Source organism: Juglans microcarpa x Juglans regia, chromosome 6D, assembly GCF_004785595.1.
Source record: "Juglans microcarpa x Juglans regia isolate MS1-56 chromosome 6D, Jm3101_v1.0, whole genome shotgun sequence".
NCBI lineage: Eukaryota > Viridiplantae > Streptophyta > Magnoliopsida > Fagales > Juglandaceae > Juglans > Juglans microcarpa x Juglans regia.
Window position 1 is genome coordinate 8,726,845 of NC_054604.1, and position 23,225 is coordinate 8,750,069.

Below are 23,225 nucleotides of genomic sequence, written 5' to 3' on the forward strand. Positions count from 1 at the left end.
TTTAGATTTCTATAGTGGGAAAGACCCTCCCATAATTTTATAAGTTATTGTAATGAATTATCTATGACAATGGTTTTTGGTGATTTTTAAATGAAGCGTATCTTGTTTAGAAATAAAAAAGGTGCTCAAATCCTCCTAGTATCATTACACTTTTGCAATGCATATCTGCAACACGTAACAGTCATATGAGCGACGAGAAAGTGTCATAAATGGTGCAGGACATCCTTGAATTTCAAAGACGCCATCAATCAAAATGCTTTACAACAGAAATCATTCCTTGATACATGGCATACCCTTTCTAATCCACATAATCCTCCGACAAACTATGATATGCGACATTAAGTGTAACATACGGGTCTAAATTTAGAGTGTAAAACTAGTATTTTACTTATTCATTTATTGGTATTTTAATTTCTTTATATTTATTTATTTATTTTAGATTTTTTTTTTGTGATAATAGATAGATCGATTTAGTGATTCCATTCCTTTTAAAAACTTCGAATATTCTATCCACTTAGTCCCCATGCTAGTTTCGGTTTCCAGAGTTTGAGCAACTCCAAGTCAAACCTTTCAAACTCTCTCAGAAACGGTATCCACGTGAGAATAGGTTCCTAAAGTTTAGGCAATTTCAAAATTCAACCAATCTCTCCACGTCGCTTCCTCCCATCGCCTATAAAAAGACCCTCAAGCCTCTGTGATTCACACAGTGTTATATCAAGAGAAACAACACTCCCGCTTAAACCTTACCTCTGCCCAACCATCGTCGTCCACCTCGGGACGTCGGAGCCCTACCCACGGCGCCAGAAAACGCCGGCCAACTCAACCCTGTCGAACCCACCCCCTCAGGTAAGCCCCTGCCGCCGCACGCCACCTCCCTCCTTTTCGGTTGTTTGAGTTTCAAACCCATATCTCTCTAAACTCTCACTGTTTCTCTCTCACTCCCTCTCTCGGTGTCGCACCACCATAGGGACCCCCCAGTCTCGACACCGGTCGCTTCTAGCCACCTAGAGCCGTCGACGCACTCTGCTCTCCCTCGGTGAGCATCGCGCAGCCCTCTCTCTCCCGTAAGCCTCTGTTTTTACGTCTGCTTCTTTTGTTTTATTTTCGTTTCTTTCTCGTTTCTTTTCTTTTTCTTTCTTTTATTTCTTTTTATTTCTTTTCCTTCTTTCTTCTTGTTTTATTCCGTGTGCTTCAGTTCCCAAGAAGCCTTTTTAATTCGGTAATTCCATGCATGCCTTTTGACCGTGAGGATGTAATTCCCTGAGCCTCGACTTCTTGGGGCCTTAAGTCAGTCAGATAGTATTTTCTTTAAGTGGTTAATCTCTGGGTCGACAGAAACTGGTTTACAATTTTAAAAAAAAAAGGATAGTATATTTTTCAGAAATACATTACCTTTACATGGGCTTTATCTAATTGAACAATTATCAACATTTAGACACAAGTTTTATAAAAGATTTTTAAAGGATTTCAAAGCATTCGTTGGAGTCTATTAGTAGTTAAATTCCTTATACGTATTTAATTACGTAGAGTATTACGACACGTTTTGCTAGGAAGTTATTAACGTCTAGAATCTCGTTTAGGTAACGCGCTACAAGTTGGAAATCAGGAAGCAGCGCTAAGAGGTAAATAGTATGATCATATTAATAAATGCGTATTGTGAATATTATTATTATGTATAAAAAAAAAAATGTGATGTGCTTATGATTGTTAACTACGCTACACTAAGAGGCAAGTCAAGGTTAGTTTACTTTTCAATCTTGATAAAATATGAGATTATACTTGAGTGAATGAATTTATTGTTGATTGATTTAATGTTACTAAATTCACATGAAAGACATGAAATGTTGAAGTAGTAGTTCAAAGTCAAGTATGCCATGTAATAGTCAGATTATGCAAGCCATGTCCATGAAATGCTTAGATTATATATATGCCATGTTTGTGTAATACTTAAACCATGTATGCCATGTTCAAGTAATACCTGGATCATGTATGCCTTGGATCGTCTTAAACATTCATAGCATGTTATGTAATATCACGTTATACTATGCCATGCTAAATCATACGAGAATATGCCATGTACAAAGATATGCCATGCTAAATCATACAAGAATATGTCATGTACAAGAATATGCCATGCCATGTCATGTTACGCTGTACCATGTACAAGATTATGCCATGTTAGAGATGTTCATGAAGCAAATCCCATGCATTAAGAAAGATAAGAAATGTAACGGTACCACGGACTCAAGCGTGGTTAACCACAAGTTTAGGGAAACACGGACTCAAGCGTGTTTCACTTCATGATATGCAAGTTTAGTGAAACACGGACTCAAGCGTGTTTCACTCCATGTTATGCAAGTTTAGTGAAACACGGACTCAAGCGTGTTTCACTCCATGTTATGCAAGTTAAGTGAAACACAGACTCAAGCGTGTTTCACTCCAAGTTATGCAAGTTAAGTGATACACGGACTCAAGCGTGTTTCACTCCATGTGATGCAAGTTAAGTGAAACACGGACTCAAGCGTGTTTCACTCCATGTTAATACAAGATAACTAGGACGTTATGCATTCACAATGACATGTTTTGATTATATATGCTTCCGCTTATGTTAATAATGAAAATGTGTGCCATGTAAATCTGTGATAATATATGTATGCAAAGTCTTCCAGAAGATCATGTTACGTATTTGATTGAAATCCATGAAGTTCTATGCACGTTCGTAAGGGTATCCTAGAGATGAATTGTATGTTAGGTAATGACTATATTTTACGATACGATGTACTACTTACTGAGTATTCAACTCATTATTTTTGTGTGTTTCTTGTTTCTTCCATGTTTGATTCTCGCAGATGATGTCTATGATGATGAAGAGCGGAATGGCCAGGAGTAGATCTAGTACCAAGACTTAGGAATGAATAAGTGATTTTATCACCAGAATTAGATTTCTTTTATGTCATGCATAGGATTAGTTATGTTTCTTTATATTTCGTTCAGTTTTCAAAACAATCATGTTCAGTTCAGTTTTAACGTTTTGATGAATTTCAATAAATGAGGTAATTCAGGATATGAATCTCTCTACCGGGCATTATGTTTTAAATGTTGGTAATATCTCTATCCTACGTGAATGGGGTGTTACATTAAGATACCCTTGCCGACAATTCCTTGTAATTTAGCTTTGTAAATGACAAAAATAAAGAATTAAAACAAGAGAAAAGATATTTGTAATCATGAATTGTGTAACTGCCGCGTAATCGCTTTAGAAAAAATGAATAAAACATGGGACTCACATGAAAAAAATTAATTTTTTAACAGTGAACCCCACTCTTTTTTAAAGCGATTACGCGGCATTTATGCACTTCACGATTATATGTAAAATTACTCTTAAAAGAATAACCAATTGAGGCTGATCAATGTTCCTCTGCTGGATGATAATTTACTCGCATTCTGTAAATATTCTGCAATCTTTTTTCCTCATCGATGTTTCAGTGATGCGTGGCCAGTGTCACCCAAATGCATGTGTAATTTATTCCTGGAAGAATAAAATAACATCCTCAAAATAATGAAAATCTAGATAGGCAAATGACAGGAAACACTACAGATGCAGGTTGCAGATCTACTAGGAAAGACAAAGGTAAAGAATAGACATAAATAAACATAAATTACCTCGATCCAAACTCCTCTCCGCATGTGTCACATACATTGCTAGAATTCTTTGATGTTGCCTGATTAGGGAGAGAGATCATCACATATTAGAAAGAAAGCAAAGAGTGACCAACATTAATAATGACAAGGAAGACCCATTAAATATAAAGATGACGGAAACAAGAGCTAAATATGGCAATTGACAAATTGTAGTTGGGTGGAAGATGGCTCCAATAGGTCTTTTGGGGTGCATTTGGAAGGAAAGAAATGGTCCGTATTTTGAAGATTGGGAAAGGACAGTGGAGAAACTTAAAAGCCTTTTTTCAACACTTTTTTCCTTTGGACGCTAGCTATAGATTTCAATGGACTGAGCTTTTATGACTTCCTTGTTTCTATTTTTATTTCTTAACTAGGTGCTGTCTTTGAATACGTCCCGTGTACTTTCCATTTTCCCCTCATCTTTTTCCACTCTTTGCATTTGATTTTCATAATGTAGAGTTGTGCACTGAGGATCGAAGACCATGCAAACATCCCAAAACAATAGTCACAATCCATTATGACTACTTGAATTATGGATACAGACTTGTGCACTTACTTGATAGAAAGCAACAGACTTAGCAAAATATAAATTCTTGAAAAAAGACATACAAATAGTGAGACTGGAAAATTAAGCACAGCAAGTAAGTTTCAGGTTTTCAATTCAACGAGCCAATTGAATTTAATCACAGCAAATTCAAGCACAACGTTGAAAATAAATAATGTGGCAAAGAAGAAACTTCATGAAGCATAATACCTTAGCTTTCTTTTGCTTGGATGAGTTCTTTGGTTGGGCAATTGTGTCTTTCTTCCCTGGGCCTTTTTTATTAACAGGTTGGGATGAAGTCTTTTTAGTTCTAGCTGATTGATCATCCCCTTCCCGATTACCATTACTCTCATTTTCAGCAAAAGAATGAGCAGAGGATTCTTCCAAGTTTGAGCCATCATGTCCATTACTTTCTTCCTTCTGTCTACTGATCTGTCGGGTTGGATCCATCTCCGCTTCTTCACCATTCATTTTACTCCTGTCTTTCCTACCACCACGATTCCTTCTTGTGCTCTTCCTGATATCGTATTCCATAAACCCAACACCATCACTCTCATCATTCTCAACTCGAATCTCACTCCCCGACTCCTTCACCTCTTGCTGAGAACCCACATTTTTCCTACCCTTATGCCCAGCCACCATTGCTTCAAGCACACCCATTTCATCATCATCACCATCAGCAAACCCACCTGCTCCAACCTCATCCTCTTCCTCCACTTCATGGGATTCAGCTCCATTCTCCTCCTCTGTCCCAATCTCCAAACCATCTCTAATTCGCTCTCCCATCTCCTCTACAACTCTTTCTTTGTCTTCCTCGGCCTCGAGTCTTTCTTCTTCTACCTTTCCCAATTCTTCTTCCAAGTTATCCTCTTCTAATCCTTCTTCATCATCAGCAAGCGAATCCCGAAACTCAGCAACCTTCTCCTTATGTTTCTTCGACTGCTCGTGGTTCTTCCATTGCTTCTCACTCTTGAACTTCTTCCCACATACCACACAATAAAACTCTTTTCCTTCCCTCCTTTTACTCTCCTCATCCTCTTCGTGCAATTCCTCTACTCCCTCCTCTCCGTTACCCTCCTCTTCTGCCCTCGCCCACTCTGGCTCCACGTAATCCCTAAGCTTCTCCAATCTCTCCCTCTCCAACGCTCTCTTCCTCTCCCTCTCTTCCTCCTTCTTCCTCACCATCTCCAGATTCTTCTTCATCGCCATATCGATCACCCTCTTGTCCCTCTTCTTCACGAACTCCGCCAGCCCACGCACGGTATCGTTGTACTCCCTCCTCGCCTTCTTCCTCAGCTTATTGTTCTCCTCCTCCATCACCCTCCTTGACTTCCTGTTCGGGCCGGCCATCACATCGTACTGGTCCACCCAGCAAAAATCCATCACCGTGGAAAACCCTAGCCAGTAGTTGTAGAACGCAGTCACCTGCGCGTACGGACTCTCCAGATTCCCCATGACAGGAGCTTCGCGGACCGAGTCCAGCCCCAAACCCAATTTCCTGGCGAAATCGATCTCGTTGGCATAGACTTTACCAAAAAGATCCGAGTAGACCTTGTAGAACCCACGACCGGTGTTGGAGTAGCCGGAAAAGGCGGTGCTGGAGAAGAAGGAGAAGAGGTCTGGGACGGCGGAGTCGGTGGTTGAACTGGGATCGGAGAAGAGAATCTGGGAGCGGTGGGAATCGTACCAGGCACGCTCTTTGGGGTCGGAGAGGACCTCGTAGGCGTGTGCCAGCTCTTGGAACCGAGCGGTGGCTTCGGCCTGGGAGAAGCCGGACTGGACGAGCTTGTCCGGATGGCGCTGGAGAGCCAGCTTCTTATATGCGGAGCGAATTTCTTCGGCAGCGCAGTCGCGGCTCAGGCCAAGAACCTCATAGTGGCACCGTTTCTCCGATGCCATGCCCGATTTTCTCGATAATCTTTTCCGATCTAACCCAAAGCCCGAGCTCTCATGGTTTTTTACATTAAATAGGTTTGGAAGAGGGCAGCGGTATTCGTATTCTAGGTGACCGTGCAATACCTTGGTGTGTAAGGGCCGGCGGCGGTCGAGAGGTGTTTGAATTTTTCTTCTCTTCTTTCTCCTGCAGACGGGCTGGGCTAGGGATTTTTTAGTCTTGGGGCTTCTGTCGGGCCGAGTTATTACAAAACCAATTTTTAATTCAAATACTGTTCGATAATGTAATTTTTTGTATTTTGCTTAAAGATAAAATATATTTATAATTATGAATTATGCAATCGTCACATAATTATTTTAAAAAAAGTGAATAAAATATAATATTCACATGAAAAAAATTATTATTTTTAAATATGAATCTCACTATTTTTCAAATCGATTACGCCGCGAACTTCACAATTATATATAAAATTACTCTTAATTAAATTAAAAAACGATATAATTTTTATTCTTAATTTTTTTTGTTTTGTTTGGAGAGAAAAGTTCTCAATTGATATGAATAGAAATGTACAAGTTGAGTTTAAACCTAAGAATCTAATTAAAAAAGCAAACAGGATCATGTCATAAACTATGAAATTAAATCTAGAGAACATGATTGCAATAACACCTCATTTTTAAACTAATTATGCAATTCACACAATCATTCACTTTGTTAATGTGCCATTATCCATTATCCATTAATCTTTATATTGCTTTGTTAATATACCACTATCCATCAATCTTGGGGTTGCGCAAGTTAAAATAATCTCTCTGTCAATCTACTCAAAAAAAAAAAAAAAAATTAAAAATCTACAGCCAATATGCCACAACAACATAAATATTAAAAATCTAAGAAAAATAAATAAATAGAAAATTTTAAAAAAATCAACTAAATTAAAAATAAAAACACGTAAAAATAAAATAAAAGAAAGAGTTAAATTTTAGAAATAAAAATAAAAAGTGCATAAAATGAACATTTGTAACGAAGTTTTGACGGAGTGGTCATTTTGAAATATAACCCTAATCTAAGGGATTACTATGTTATGGGTTAAGAAGGTGTGGAGTAGAAGGATTGTGGTGCTGGAGTGGGAAGATTGAAATGGGCAAGCTGCTATGTTGTTGAGGCTGTTGTGTTGTGCTTGAAGACGGAAAGGGAAAGGTTGTTACTTGTTGCTAGCAGTTATACGCGAAGAGGAAAGCTTGGAACGACGTCGTGTTGATACAGACTTAATTGGTCATCTCTTTAATGGAACGTTGTCGTTTAATATGTTTTCTTCTTATTAAATGTAACAAGGTCGTTTTGCTTACTGAAGTGTTAGTTGATGTTGTTAAACATTGAGTATAAATAAAGACAGTTGTTGGGAAAGTCCTCAACTGAAAATTGATTCATGTTACTGAACTCTCTCTTCTCTCTCGAGTCTCGACTTTCATTCTCTACTTCATTACACAACTTTTGGAGAGTAACTATCTCGAATCCGTCATTACATAATACCTCTGTAAAATGTGCAAACCCCATAGATCTATACACCAATTCACCATTGTATAAATAATTGTTATATTGCCCTTTTCTTTAGTGTGCTTAAACAAATACTAATAGTGAACTTTCTAACAAAGGGTGAGGGAGCTATGTCTTGAGAATCAGGATTTTGCCTTTTAGGTTCCATGGTTGTTAGTAAAGACTGCGATCTAAATCATCTTCATTGGGGATGGTGAAGAGGAATAGATTGGGTCAAGGAGTTCAATGGAATGTTTTTGGTGAATTGTCTGATTGAATGGGTGAGAATTGAGTTACCCCTCTTGGGAATGATCCTGTATTGCACCAATCCGAACTCATACACAACATATTGTAGAAACAAGATGTAAGCATGTTCAAAGAGACAAGAACATCTCAAAATTCAGTTACTTCAAATCGACCAATGGTGAGTTTGATGAACTCGATATTTTGATACCATGTTACAATTGCCTTAACCAATGCAATTCAATTACAAAGAGTCTGTAAATTGTTATGATAGAAGAGTTCTTCTAAGAAAGAGATATGGTAGGAAAAATGTAATTCAATGTAATTTGCTAGACCACTTTTTGTAAATAAGATCCGTTTTTGTCTATTGATAAGTTTGCTACTTTTTGCGAGTTATCGTTGTTTTGTCCATCATTAAAGTGGTCTCTGAGAAATTCAACAGCCATGAAGGTTAGGGCAGAAGCTGGTATATACCATGCAATCCTGGGAACACTACCCCTGAACATTCCCTTTATGCCTTCAGTCATCCACACGGTCCGAATCGCATCAAACCAGCCATTGTACCTAAGAGTTGAAAAGAATATTAGGAAAAAAAACTCGTAGTCACTATCCTTCTAACTTCCATTTTATCAGAAAGAAGAAACATTGACTACTTTCAGGCATCAATGTAAAATCCAAGGCAAATAAACCATGCTAAGACCAAGAAGGTTTTCCTTCCTAAACAAGATAAAAGTGGAAAATATATCGATTTGATTTTTTGCATCCCAAGAGGCAATCAATCCACCAAAACTCAGGTACCTAGCAGTCGATCCTTGAACTTGCAACCTTGTTTTGATGACATCCAGGGGAGTGGTGAGATAAGCACTAAAACCTGTAAAATTTGTAAAAACTGTAAATTTCTGTTCAGGCAAGATAGGTTGCCGACTTCAATTTAAAAGATTTAACACTGCACCAATTAGGTTGTAGTTCATGGAAGGCACATACCACCAGCTAACCCTCCTAATAAAAGTCCCTCCAGTGAACTATTAACATGGTATTTTGGATTGGGTATCCATCGTTGCTTTCCATACTCTCTGACATCTTTCAAGGCTTCATAAGACATAACCTGCCAAGTGCAAGCCTCAAACCAAAACCCCAATCCAAAAGAGGGCAAAAAAATACACGCAAGAAGGGCCAGCTTTGCCATTATATATGCCCATGGACTGGCTTACTTGGAATTATGGGTGGGATAATAACAAACTAGACATAATTACTATGTAAATAAAATCATTTGCCCAATGAAACATCAATGATCAACAATGATTTCGTTCCTTGTTGGCAAAATAAATAGAAGATAAATTGATACATAGAAATGTGCCATTGAGAAGATTAAAAATTTTAAATGCTAACTCCAACCATTAAATCTTGTTTGCTAATGTTTCAGCTGTAACCATCACTGCCTTAGGTTTCCAAATAAGGGTTAACCAAGAAAGCCTGAGATGAGTTTAAGAGAGGCCAGGGTTACTATTATGCCTCCACATAAACTAACAAACAGAGAAACAAGATTAGGGAAAACAAACAATTAGACAAATAACTATTTTTAAGGGATTTCTCTGAGCTTTAAGCTTTCATTATGATAATTTCTTTTATTTTTAGTACTCATTAACAATACTAAGCAATTCTCCAAGAATTATCAAGTCAAGAATCTTAAAAGAACTCCACAGTAGTGATTAATTAACAAGGACACGAATGAACATTTCAGAGCCGTCAATTGCTACTGTCTATCTTTCTTATCCTCCCAAGGAGTGAACCATCATTCAATCCTCCATAGAAATCCTAGCTTCTGCTTTCCCTACCTGGATCCCTAAGTCCATTATTTTGAAAATTTTCAAAACCAGAATTCCTAATTGGCAGTCATTGTGGGTCTAACCTATTCAATGAGAGTGTGTTTTAAAGAACTTATCAACCTGGGCAGAACCTGCAGATCCCATCCCTGTTCTAGAATTAGAAGTTTTATTAATATATCAACAAGATTGGATAAGAGAGAATATTTACTAACCACTGATTAGTACGTGAAATGTAACAGGAAACCAACACAAAAGCAAAAAACCTTAAAACCAAATAAAATAAATATGCATACCATCAGACCGGCTGTGACATACCAGTTTTGATTTTAGGGTATGTAAGTAAATTTTTCTAGTAAATTTATATTTTTAGAATTTATATTTTTATGATTATAGTTTTATCAGAATTTATATGTACTTTATCTTTATATTTTCTATTATAGTTGCGATTTATGATTTGTTAGAGTTTTGTTTTAATAAGGATTTCTAAGTGTATCAGATTTTGTTACTACGGTTTTGTTTTGAAATTCAAAGTTTAAATTTTTGTTCTAGTCACCGAACCTCATCACATTGTTAGCCTCTGTTTGAAAACTTCAAACCACCCAACCCGTGTGTTTCTCTCGGTGATTTTGTTTGTTTTGCTAACGTCCTAGTGGAACACCAACTCTATTGCCGTGTATTCCTCTACTCATGCACGTCTATGCTCTTCTAGGGTTTCTCTAATTCTCTATCACCTACCATTATAAATATCACTTACCTCATACGAGAGGAGTATCTCGTGAGCCACCCCTTAGCATCTGTTTCTGAAACACCCAGAGTACCAAAACACTGCCGTTTAAGCCCTAGATTCTTCCAACCGCCGCCGACCACCATAGGACATCAAAGCACTACCCGTGGAACCAGAAACTGCCGACCAGCTCAGCCCCAGCACACCCACTCCATTCCGGTAAGATCTCGACCGCCGCAGCCTTGATTTTGATTTCGGTAGTTCTCGGCTAACTCTCTCTCTCTTTCTCTCACTCGGCGCCGACCACCATAGGAACCCTCAGTCGCGCCGCCGGTCACTCCCAGCCGCCAGCGTCGCCATCGCCTCAGCCCTCCCTCGGTGAGCCACCATCGCAGACCCTCTCCCTCGCTCTCAACTCTCTGTTTCTCGGGTTTAAGCAATGGGTTTCGGGTTTTGTTGAACCCGTGAGTTCTTTTAATGGGTTTTGGGCCTTAGGCCTTGCTCGAGTGTTGAGCTCATTGTTTGTTGGGCTCATGTAATATAGTTTTATTTTATGGGCCAGAGATTTTAACCCTTTTTACAGACTATAATAATGTTCAATTGAATATGATCTTATTTTATTTCAATAATTATTTTAGTGAAATTTATTGAGTTTAATATTACTAGTTGAGTTATTAAATAAATGTAGTTAATTAAAGGTTCATTTTTTTATAAAAATGTTTAAAGAATTAGAAATATGTTTTTTTAAAGAATAATGTTAAGTCTAATATTTGAATTAAATTTCCTTCGTCAATTTAGTAAGATTTTAATAAAATTTCTATGTTAAGAATTTAGTGGAATTTGTTAAGTTCCTTATAAGATCTAATAATTATGTTGAGAAATGAAACTTAGTTTAAGAATTTAAGTTTTTTTGTGAATTATTTTAAAATAGCTCGAGTATTTCTACTAAATTATAAATTAGTATTTTAAGTAATTTAAATACTATGAATTACTGATTTTTAGTGTTAAACAAATATTGGTTTGACTATATTTTAGAATTTTGAATTTAGTTAAGTAAGATATTAGTATTTATTTATTTCCAAACAATTTAGTGATAGTTATTTATTGAATATAGGTCTCAAGTTACGAAGTATTATTCAAGAAGAAACGCATCGAGGTAAGTAAATTTGATCATAAATTAGGTCATCACATTTAGCTTATATGTATGTATTATTCAAGCCAGTTCTTTGATAGCCATTATTTGTGAACCGTTCATGTCATATGCAAGCATGTCATCTAGCTTAGCATACGACCATGTCATTCCGCATCATGTTTAAAATTCAGAATTTATGATTATGTATGTAGTATGTCATGCATCTCATGTGTATAAGACACGTAAGCCATCTTAAATTCAAGTGTAAGATAATATCAGATCAGTTAATAAGATGGCCATTCAGATGCATGGTACCAATGCAGTTCAGTTCAGGGTGGATGTGCAAGCCACGAACTCAGTCGTGGTCCACCATAGTATGTCAGAATACTATCAGCGGCTCCCCTTGCGGCCGCGGGATGTGGGGCCGGTGCACAACCTTGCACACAGGGTTAAGTGTGTTGGCCAGTCAGATAAATCAGTTAAATCAGTCAGATCAGTTTGTTAATTCAGTTAAAACAGTCATACATAGCATAAGCATCAGCATGAACAGTCATGAATTTCTTTTAAGCTCAGCATGAAAGTTGTTATGAAAATCTTATGTTTATTACGTTTACGTTGTGATAGATTTCTTACTGAGTCATCGACTCATTTTAGTTTGTTTTTATGTTTTTAACCACCCAGGTGAAGATAATGATTACGAGCAGGCAGGCCAGGAGTAGAAGGAGCATTTATTTATTTATTTTTTTTTAGTTCAGACTTTCTAAAATAAACATGTTTTTATGACATGAATTTATTTCAGTTTATTTCATTTAATGTTTTGGAAGACAGTTTTATTAGACATTTTTCCGCATAATAAAAGTTCAGTTTTTTTTTAAATTATGAAATTATGGGATCTATTACCGGTTTATTTTTATGAAAAATACGTGGCACTCCTAGCCTACGGGAAAGGGGTGTTACACCGGCAAAAGGCACATCCCTTGCAAGTGTAGACCAGTACCTGTCAGAGCACCACCACAACAGAAAATTATACAATGGACAGATTTTTTTTTTTTTTTTTTGGGGGGGGGGGGGGGGTGGAGAGAGAGAGAGAGAGAGAGAGAGAGAGAAATTTACACCGTGTATGCAGCAACCATTGCAATCTTCCTTGAAATTGATTGCTTTTCTCAATTTTTGGTTGTAATTTGTTAGGAGGATTTTATGTTTTCCCCTTTTGTATTAATTCCTAATAAAATTCTATTTTAATTATAAAAAATATATTTCACGATAAATGTTAGCAACATGAGGAGCTAAACCAGCAGTAGGATATTACTATTTTGACGATAGCGCTAGAATGATGTGGTATTAATCTAAACGCCAAACTTCATAAACAAACAAAAATGGATGTTTAGTGAGAGTTGCTTCCACTTTATGCCATGTTTTCTACCAAATGAAAGCTTGTGATTCTAACATACAAATGGAGCAAATAGATATAAAGTCTGTGAGTGCATGGTGGGTTTTGGCTCATGATGAAAACTAGATCGCATCATTCCAGCATCAATTAGCTTGTTTAGATGATACTAACCACAGAGATCTTTGCCTGACCATGATTCACAAGATCATTATTTGTGGTAAAAGTCCTAAATACAAATTTTCTAATGCCACTATGTGTGGGAGAGAGGGGTCTACAAACCGGTTAGTATTTATAAAACGAAAGATCGTACTATTCAATGCAATAGAGAGGGTAGATTCTGACAGATACCCTGCATATAGTCCCTTTAGCCCCTGCTCCTTCCATATTGAACAGCCAGCCTGGAAGATTCCTGTATAATAACCATACATTTGCATACCAGGCTTAAAAGAGATGCTATCTTTCATGGAAACAGAACTCCAAGATGTTATTGTGCCTTGAACCTGCATGCGTTGCTTTATCACTTCACAAGGAACATAAACAAAAGAACCAAGTGTATCTCCTGCAATGAACAAACAAGAAAGAAATTATCAGCCCTCTGATGCACAAGTGGCTGCTGAGTGCACAAATATTCAAGTTTCCGCACACTAAAAGAGAAATCTAATGCAAGGAAAAAAGAAGAAGTATTTGACAATTGAAAGAAGGGCGTACAAGTACAACAGAGGAGAGAACACATTTTCCATCTATTAACACAATGCTGGAGCATAAGGAATTACATCCAACAAGGAAAAGCCTTGCATTAACTTTGCTTAGATGCAGCAAAGGGACTGATGAGAAGATAAAGGAGAAAAGATAGAAAAACAAATTAACCTTAATCAAGAACAGCAGGTCAAACAATCTCTAGGCAGGAAAAGCATGGGAGTTGCTCTACTATTGATGACAATGCATGGCTTATATTGTATATTTTGACGCTAAAAGACTTAAATCTAAGTTCAAGAATTAAGAGACATTAACTTTAGAGCCAAATCAGAAAGCTGAATTGCCTTTCTAAAGCCTATTAATTCCAAAGGTTCTCGCTTGTGAAAAAAAAAAAAAAAAGGTTAATTTGAAAGGTTCTATCCTGCAAAGTCACTACTGTAATCTGAGATGGGTTAAAAATACCATCTAACAATAATCTTCCCATGATTCGGAGATATTAACTTTAGAGCAAAATCAGAAAACTGATTCTTGTTGCAAAAACTCAAATTGCCGCATTAGAAATCAAAGTGGGACAAAGATTCTTGGAGCACCAAACAGCTTACCAGCAGCTCCAGCAATGAAATGTGCCAAGTGGCCGCTAAGGCCAGGATGTGACTCTTCAATCCACTTTTTGGTAGACTCTATGATACCGAAGTATGTTGCCCCAGTTGCAAGAGACCCAGTAATTCCAGGAGTTATACCTCTATAAAAGCCTACAAGAATTATTAGTATAGACAAACGACATACTTTGTAAATGCATTAGTTTCAAACTGGGAAACAATTGACTCCCATAGTTTAAGTCCAAGTCATTGGAAAGATGCATAATCACACATTAATATGATACTTTATTCCCTACTCATCGTAAAAAAAAATCATTTCATGTATGCAGAGAGATTCAAAAATTGTGAATAAATATGTAATACATGAAACTCTGATGTAATACACAAAACAGGAAACTAATTGAAAACTAAGTACTTTTACCTTTTAATCCATCTGCAACCCAGAGGGCTCGTACCATTTGTAGTATGTTCTTTTGGTTCTGAAACTAAGAACATAAAGTGCCAGGAACCGGAACCAAGGCATTCCCATGCAAATGAAATGGCTTTAGCAAGTGACAATAAGATGAGATGATGTAATGTCGGCTTTCTTAGAATTCACATAAAAATATTTCTACTGAAATTTAAAAAATCTTATAGATTAACCATAATGATAAAATCAGTGTGTTTCCTTTTGGAGGCCATGAAAAAGGAAAGATAACAACGTAATGGTTTGTGGCTATACCTGACTTCCACTAATGATAGCTTGACTTTGAATCCGTGTCTTTATTGTGTCAACTGGATGCATCATTCCTTCTCCAAAAGCCCCAGCAACAGCTCCCCATACGAACTCCCTCCATACTACATCACAAGATAAAATCACCACTTCCTATTGTTTTATTAAACAAATCCGGTATGCACGTCAACATAGCTTTAAGAAGAAACTATTGCAGCATCAGTAGAGCCATTTTTCTTTTTCCCAGTTCAACCCGAGAAGAGATTCAATCCAAGAGCATTGGCTTACACAATTCTAAATAAACTTAGCGATGTCCTCTTTATGCAGCATAGCTACACAGTATCTTGTGCTGCTCGTGTAGTTTTTTACCTACAAAGTTTCTTAATTACACATCATAGAGGAAAGCCATCATTCCTATACAAAATATACTAAGATATCACCCAATCTCCTCTTTTAGGAGCTGCTCATGATTTGAGAAATAAAAAACTACATACATACATTCCATACAACTAAAAAGAAAAAAGCAAGCAAAACAACATATATTTCCCTCAACTTACTTTTCTTGAAAGAAAAATGATAATTACAGTGTGAGTGTACCAATTACTTTGAAAAAAGTGATGGACCACATGAAAAAAATAATATTTTTTTAATAATAAACCTCCCTTTTTTTCAAAACGACTGCACGGTACGCTTGCTCACTCCACACGACTGCATAGCATTACTCTTCACAAAGAGTGCATAAAAACTGATCGACTGTATCAAACAATAAAAACCTCAAGAAGTTCCAAATAATGTTCTTCCCAGGTAATAGCGAGTTCGTGAAGCTTACCAAAGAACGGACTGCTAGCTGTGTTGCTTGAAGCTTCCACATCCCTCAGAGTTGTGCCCTGAACCGCCATGGAACAGCCAAGAGGGTGCGCTTAGTTCGATTGGAATATTACGTAGAGTTGAGCTCTCAATCTATTTTAGATATATATAGAAAAATGGAAACGTCGTCGTTTGGTCTCCATTTCCTTAAAATCCTGTTGCTGGCTTTGATTTTACGAGTTTTTTAAAAATTATCTGAGCAATATATACGTAAGTTTTTTTAAAATCAAATAAAGGCATAAGGCATATTAAATTTATGGCAGAGTGCTAAAAACCAACACACCAAGTGTTTGAATAAAAGTATGAATGAAGAAAGAATTCTTTCATTCGTATTTCTATTTCTGTAACTCAATAGTACACTTACATTGCATTTCCTATCTATATTTATACAAGTATTCCAAAGAGGATAATCTGATTACAATTTGATCAAACGGTGTACAATTACTCAATTGGTTATAAGAGAACCTTCTAGACACTAGACAGATGGCATATCCTTATTTGTGCTTGAGAGATTCCTTTTGAAATCTGTTAGAATATTGGAGTGTTGCTCACATTCCTGGAGCACTCTATTGCAGTAGTTGCCGCTGGAGAATTAGGTGCCTTAATAGCCTCCTGCGAGTCAAGCGGCACCGGAGAGATGGTGAGACTTGATTGAAGAAAATTGAAACGCATAGTGGAGAGAGGTTTTGTAAAGATGTCGGCTAGTTGATCTTTGCTTGAAATTGACACTTTGAGTGCTTTCGCAGAAACTCTCTCTCGAACAAAGTGATAATCAAGTTCGACATGCTTTGTTCGAGAATGAAGGACTGGATTCATTGACAGGTAAGTTACACCGAGATTGTCACACCATGGTGTCGGAGGATTGGATAAAAAAATTCCCAGCACACTAAGTAATGACTGTAGCCATAGTAACTCACAGGTAGTATTGGCCACCGCTTTGCACTCAACTTCGATGGATGATCTAGCAACCGTAGGTTGCTTTTTAGGGTCCCAATATACCAAGTGAGAACCAAAATACACACATAATCCACCAGTAGATTTGCAATCGTCAGGACACCCGGCCCAGTCAGCATCAGAAAAGGCAGAGAGATAATCATTACAATTTTTTTAAAATTCTCACATAAAATAAAATAAACAATTCAATTTTTTCAAATTTCAAAATAAAAAATAATATTAAAATAATATGTTCTAAAAATATTTTATTCAATTTCTAATTTTTAGCTCAACTCATTCCATCTCGTCTACTAAAACAAACGAGGCCAAAAGGTATATGAGACAGAAAAATGTAAACCAAAATGAGAGGTAAGACGTAAATAACAAAGAATTCTTTTAACAGCTTGCCAATGAGGGATTCTAGGATTGTGCATGTATTGGCAGACCTCATTTACAGCAAATGAAATATCTGGTTTTGTGAAAGAAAGATATTGCAAGCTCCCTACAATGTTGCGATAAAGCTGAGGATCCTTCTAAGGCTGTGAGTTTGGATGTAGTGGTCATGGGAGTGGAGACTGACTTGGAATTGTTTGTACGCTTAAGTGAGTCAGTGATATACTTGGTATGGGACAAAAATAAGCCTTGAGCATTTCGAAGTACCTCTATACCTAAAAAATAATGTAAAGATCCTAAATTTTTTACGGGAAATGATGCACGCAGAGAAGTAAGAATTTGAGAAATAAGTAGAGTACTCGAGCCAGTCAAAATTATGTCATATACATAAATTAACATAAAGACAGAATCGTTGGAATTTCGAAATATAAACAATGAAGGGTCAGATTTTGAAGCATGGAAACCAATAGACAGCAACTTGTTACTCAATTTAGAGAACCAAGCCCTAGGGGCTTGTTTAAGGCCATAGATAGACTTATGTAGCTTGCAGGCCTGAGAGGGAAAATCTAGATTTGCAAACCCCGGTGGCTGATGCATGAACACATCCTCTTCCAGGTCTCTATGTAGAAAGACGTTCTGAACGTCTAACTGGTGCAACGGCCAAGATGAAGAAACTGCTAGAGATAGAAGAAGCTGAATGGTTATTGGCTTCACAACCGGGCTGTAGGTCTCCATAAAATTGATCTCGGCCTGCTGATGGAACTCCTTAGCAACTAGGCGTGCCTTTCATCGTTTGATGGTTCCATTGGCATGCCATTTCGTTTTGAGTACCCACTTGGATCCGTGAACATTAAGCATGGAGGAGTACGGGACTAAATCCCATGTCTAGTTTAGAATGAGAGCATCGAACTCAGAGGCCATGGTAGAGCGCCATTCCAGGTACTTAGAAGCTTCGATGAAGGACGATGGTTCTTCTGGTATCGGGGAAGAGGATGAGATAGCGAGGTTAGTAGAAGGTTTGGACGTTGGCCAAGAGATGGTGCCATCGGTATGGTGAAGTGGGAGATGGATGTTGTTTCGGAACCTTGTGAGCATGGGATGAGTGGAATAAGATGAAGGTTGCGGTGAAGGATTTGGAAAAGTGTTAGGTTGCGACTTAGAAGGATGTGAGGAACTCGGGGACGAAGACCTAGCTGAAGGAGATGGGCTGTGAGTTAGAGTAGGAGATGACTGGGCCAAGGTAAGCGTTGGAGAGAGATAAGATGATTCAGGTGTTTCCGTGTTTGTGGGCTGAGAAATTTGATTGGGTTGATTGTTGGCAGAATAAAGAGCGGGAGGTAAGATAAGGGGAAATGGGCTGAGTTGAAGTAAGGGTCCATGAGGCTGCTGATTTGAGGGTGAGTCTGTATGTGAGCTATGAGTATTGTTTGCAAAGGAAAAGAGAGATTCATGAAATTGAACATCACGTGAAATGTAGACTTCACTCGTGGGAATATGAAGACATAGATACCCTTTATGATCTGGGCTATAACCCATGAAAACACAAGGTTTGGACCTAAGATCAAGTTTGTGGCAATTAAATGGGCGCAAATTGGGTCAACATTGACACCCAAAAATCTGTAAAAAGTAATAATCTAGAACACAATGAAAAAGAAGTTGATGGGGAGATTTATTATTGAGAATGGGAGTAGGCATACGATTTATTAAAAAAACATTCGTTAAAAAGGCGTCAGCCCAGTGTTTTGTGGTACAGAAGCATGAGCCATTAGTGCAAGCCCATTTTCCACAATGTGACAATGTCATCATTCTACACTGTCATTTTGGGCATGAGTAAGGACTCGTCACACAATGCACAATTCCATTTGATTGAAAAAATTTATTTAAAGGCCTAAACTCCCCTCCCCAATCGGTTTGTATGGATGCAATATTGGAAGAAAAAAAAATTACGAACATAACTAAGAAAAGCTAGAAAAAGTTGGAACACATTATACTTAGATTGAAGTGGAAATAATCATATATATTTGAAACAGTCATCTACTACAGATAAGTAAAACCGAGAACCATGAGAGGAGGGCACAAGAGCCGGTTCCCAAACATCAAGAAACACAAGTTGAAATGGTTTGAGTGAGCGAGAGGGGGTCGGGGGATGAGGCAGAGTGTGAGATTTAGCTAAGGGACAAGTGGAACACTATGATATGCGATTATTATTTTTAACAGGAAGCTTGAAATTGTTAATTGTAAATGAAATGGTGCAGGAACTGGGATGTCCAAGATGGGAGTGTCAGTGATAAGAGGTAGTCCGTTCACCAAGCATGGCCTGTGGAGTGGTAGAAGTAGTTGTGGTTGAGATGGAAACACCAGTAGGCCGCTCGTATAAGCCATTTCTAACATGGCCCTAAAGAAGTGGAGCTCGGGTGCGCAAATCCTTCACAGAAAAAGAATCAGAGTGAAAATAAAAAAACACTGAATTGTCAAGACAGAACTGACGAACTGAAAGTAAATCCTAAGTTATTAACGAGACATGAAGAAGTTTGTGGATTAAGAAATTGCCAGAAGGGGACTTTTGAGCAGAGCCAATATTTTGGATTGGAAGGGTGCTGTCGTCACCAATACTGACTTGGTCGGAGCTGTGGTACAACGCTAGATCTAGGTTCAGATTGGCAAAGTCTGATGTGAAATGATTCATCACTGCAGTATCCGGGAACCAAATACTTGAAGGAGCTGAGGAAGGCATAAAGTTGTAGTTGGCAGTGATGGAGGGAGGAGCAGGTGCTTGATACGCATAGTTGAATCTATAGTAGCAAGAAAGTGTAGAGTGGTCTAGTCGTTGACAGACTTGACACACGGCCTTTGCCTCGCCCACAAAAGGAGGATCCCTTGCCACGGCTTGAGTTTGAGCTTGAATGAGTCTATTGAATAGTAGAGTTAGTTGCAAGAGAGTTCTTAAAAGCAGAGTATTAGTCTGATGTGTAATACGAGACTCATGATTCAAGAGGTAGCTAAAGACTTGAGTAGAGAGGGCTTCAGGGCGTGTTGTTAAGGAGGTGACTAAAGAGTCAAAATCACTGCCAACACCTGCTAGCAGGTAGATGGCAAACTCAGATGTTGAAAGTGGCTGGCCAGCAGCGCCCAACGTTGATGCAAGACACGTGGCTTTGTTAAAATAAGTAGTGATAGAGTCAGAGCCCTTCATGAGGGTGGCTAATTGGAATTTTGCCTGCATGATGTGTGTAGAAGATTGAGCTGAAAACATGGTCTGAAGCGTTTGCCAAACCTCTTGAGAGGTACATCAATTTAACACTTGTGCAAGGATGGTGTCGGACAGTGAAGCATTGGTTGTGGAAATAATTAATTGATCTTGCAAAATCTAGTTATTGTAATCTGGATTCGGCAAGTTGTTAAAGATCGAAGGAGGGGGGGATTAGTGCCATTAACAAAGGCAAAAAGACGATGACCTTTCAAGAATGGAACTATTTGGACCTTCCATAACAAATAATTTTCATGTGTAAATTTAATAGTGATGAAATGAGATGATGAGGAAATGATGGTGGGGTTGGCTGAGGAGGAAGGAGAAGAGTGATGATGTCAGAACTTTCTGGGTTTGCCACGAGAAAGGAAAAAAAAAGTTATGAATGTATGGGCATTAGTCCTTGGGTAGTTCTGGTACCATATTGAATTTATGGCAAAGTACGAAAAAACCAACACAAAAAAGTGTTTGAATAAAAGTCTGAATGAAGAAAGAATTCTTTCATTTGTATTTCTGTAATTCAGTAGTGCACTTACATTGCATTTCCTATCTAAATTTATACAAGTATTCTAAGGAGGATAATCTGATTACAATTTGATCAAATAGTGTACAATTACTCAGTTGGTTACAAGAGAATCTTCTGGACACTAGACAGATGACATATCCTTATTTGTGCTTGAGAGATTCCTTTAGAAATCTGTTAGAATATTGGAGTGCTGCTCACGTTCCTGAGAGCACTCTGTTGCAGTAGCTTTTGCTTGGGAATCAGGTGCCTTAATAAGGCATATCCCAGATAATATCCATAAAAAACTGGACAACAATTAATGTGCAATTTGGATAGTGAAATAAGATGAAATTGATTTAGATGAAAATTGAAAGTTGAATAAAATATTATTAGAATATTATTTTTTAATATTATTATTTTTTTAGAATTTGGAAAAGTTGAATTATTTATTATATTTGTTTGAAAATTTGAGAAAGTTGTAATGACAAGACGAAACGAGATAAGATGAGATGAAACACTTTCACTATCCAAATGAGGCCCTTAATGAGATGAGATTAAAATTTTATGAATATTAATAACATGGTTTATGAATAGTAGTGAGAGGTTGAGTTAAGTATTTATTGAGTTTTGAGAAATGAAAGACAAAAAGTTGAATAAAAACTATTATAAAATTAAAACATTGTTAGAATATAATTTTGTAATATAATTTTTATTTTAGACTTTGAAAAGGTTGACTTATTTTTTATTTAGAAATTTGAAAAAGTTACAATGATTGTATTTGAATGAAGTTTGAGAAGAAAATGATATAGAATGACATGAGATGAGATTAGATGAAAACAATTTCCGAACATCCCCTAAATATGCCCTCCCTCCTTATGAAAAGAAAGGGAAAGAAAAAAAAGTACTTTTTCTTTTCAGATTTTTTATTTATTGCTTTTATAGAGAGAAAAGGGAAAAAAAATGTTTTTCTTCTATACGAAGTTTTATTTGTTTTATTAAATTGATAAAAAAAAATTATTGATGCCAATATCACTTCGAGTAATATTTCAGAGTTTTTTTATTTAACAATTAAATTTAGTTGAATAATTATGACAATATCAACTCATGACTATGATGTTATCAACAAAAGAAAAGAAAGTTGGTTGCAATTTAAAAATAAAAAAGTATTTGAAAATTGGCACTATTATACTGATTATGAATTGTTAATGTTATTGTGATTTGATCAAATTTATCTATTAAATAGAGAGAATGTTTTAAGAGTAGTACTATATGTACGCATTACTTTACGCACAATATTATATGTATTGAGTGTCAAACCCATTTTTTCAATTTTATTTTTATTTTTTTCAAGTTTAAAATTTGAATTTTGAATTTTAAAATTTTCATTAATTCAGTAGCTGACACGTCTATACGAATGATTATATGTATAAAATTATAAGTATAAATTGCATTTTTTATTTTCTAATACTTATAGATGATGAAAGGAGGATGGTTAGATCAACAAATATTTTTTCTTAAATGGACCAACAAGCATTTTTCCTCAAGTGGTAAATCATTGCCTCTGATTGCCCATCGGTTTAGGGGTGGTAAGTAATGTTCAAGGTTAGCTGAATCCTATGAGCCTTAAACAGCTCCCTCCAAAATTGATTGATGAAGATGCTATCCCTGTTTGACACAATGGATTAAGGTAATCTACAAAGTTTGGATACATGCTTCAAGAATAACTAAGCCATCGACTTGGCTGAGTAAGGGTGACCCAATGGAATAAAATGGACGTACTTGGTTAGGCGATCCACAACTAGCGTTGTTCACTCGACCCAATTGGACCAGATTATTTAGTTCCGACCCAACTTGATTTTGAACGGGTCGAAATAATTTTCTGAACCCGAATCAATGTTTGTTCAGAAAGTTTCGACTTGAAGTTTTCCTAAAAAAGGTGTTTCGAACCGGTTCCAACCCAAAATGGATTCTTTCCTTTTCCTCTTGATTTTGGCAACACACAGAAAATTAGAAAACAATGGAAAGCTGATGTAGCAGGATTTGAGTTAGATGATGTTGATTTGTCAGATTGCACGTTGATGGCGCCAAAATATCTTAAGATGGCAAATCAGTGCAAAGATAGTAGGAAATCGTGATATTTCCTTGATTGAGGCAATTTTGGGCACGTTTCGATAATAAATGAAATAGTACCATAAAAGATAAAAAATAACTAAAAATAGGGATTTAGAGGGGTAACAATATATTTTGGCCTTTTAAAAGATACACATTGAGCGTAGTTGGTGACCATGACGTGCGTGTCGAAGATA

General features: G+C 37.0%; 2 protein-coding genes across 6 annotated transcripts; both read right to left on the bottom strand.

The window, feature by feature from the left end:
• Positions 1-2,924: 2,924 nt before the first annotated feature.
• LOC121234221 (DNAJ protein JJJ1 homolog) lies at positions 2,925-6,131 on the bottom strand. The gene is made up of 3 exons (XM_041130081.1): positions 4,436-6,131; positions 3,664-3,722; positions 2,925-3,529 (listed from the first exon to the last, which is right to left on the bottom strand). Exons 1-3 carry the CDS (start codon positions 6,122-6,124, stop codon positions 3,472-3,474), a joined length of 1,806 nt encoding a protein of 601 aa, XP_040986015.1. The 5' UTR covers positions 6,125-6,131; the 3' UTR covers positions 2,925-3,471.
• Positions 6,132-8,043: 1,912 nt separating this feature from the next.
• Positions 8,044-16,007, bottom strand: LOC121234235 (mitochondrial substrate carrier family protein E). 5 transcript variants are annotated; one of them, XM_041130108.1, is made up of 10 exons: positions 15,804-16,007; positions 14,984-15,099; positions 14,684-14,741; positions 14,266-14,415; positions 13,316-13,526; positions 12,541-12,574; positions 10,015-10,026; positions 8,880-9,000; positions 8,694-8,766; positions 8,044-8,459 (listed from the first exon to the last, which is right to left on the bottom strand). In XM_041130108.1, exons 1-10 carry the CDS (start codon positions 15,871-15,873, stop codon positions 8,225-8,227), a joined length of 1,080 nt encoding a protein of 359 aa, XP_040986042.1. In that variant the 5' UTR covers positions 15,874-16,007; the 3' UTR covers positions 8,044-8,224. The 5 variants fall into 5 exon arrangements, with proteins under 5 accessions (XP_040986042.1, XP_040986040.1, XP_040986041.1 ...); XM_041130106.1 differs by having other exon boundaries at positions 14,684-14,747; XM_041130107.1 differs by having other exon boundaries at positions 14,684-14,747; positions 14,984-15,127; positions 15,804-15,999.
• Between the last annotated feature and the right edge of the window lie 7,218 nt (positions 16,008-23,225).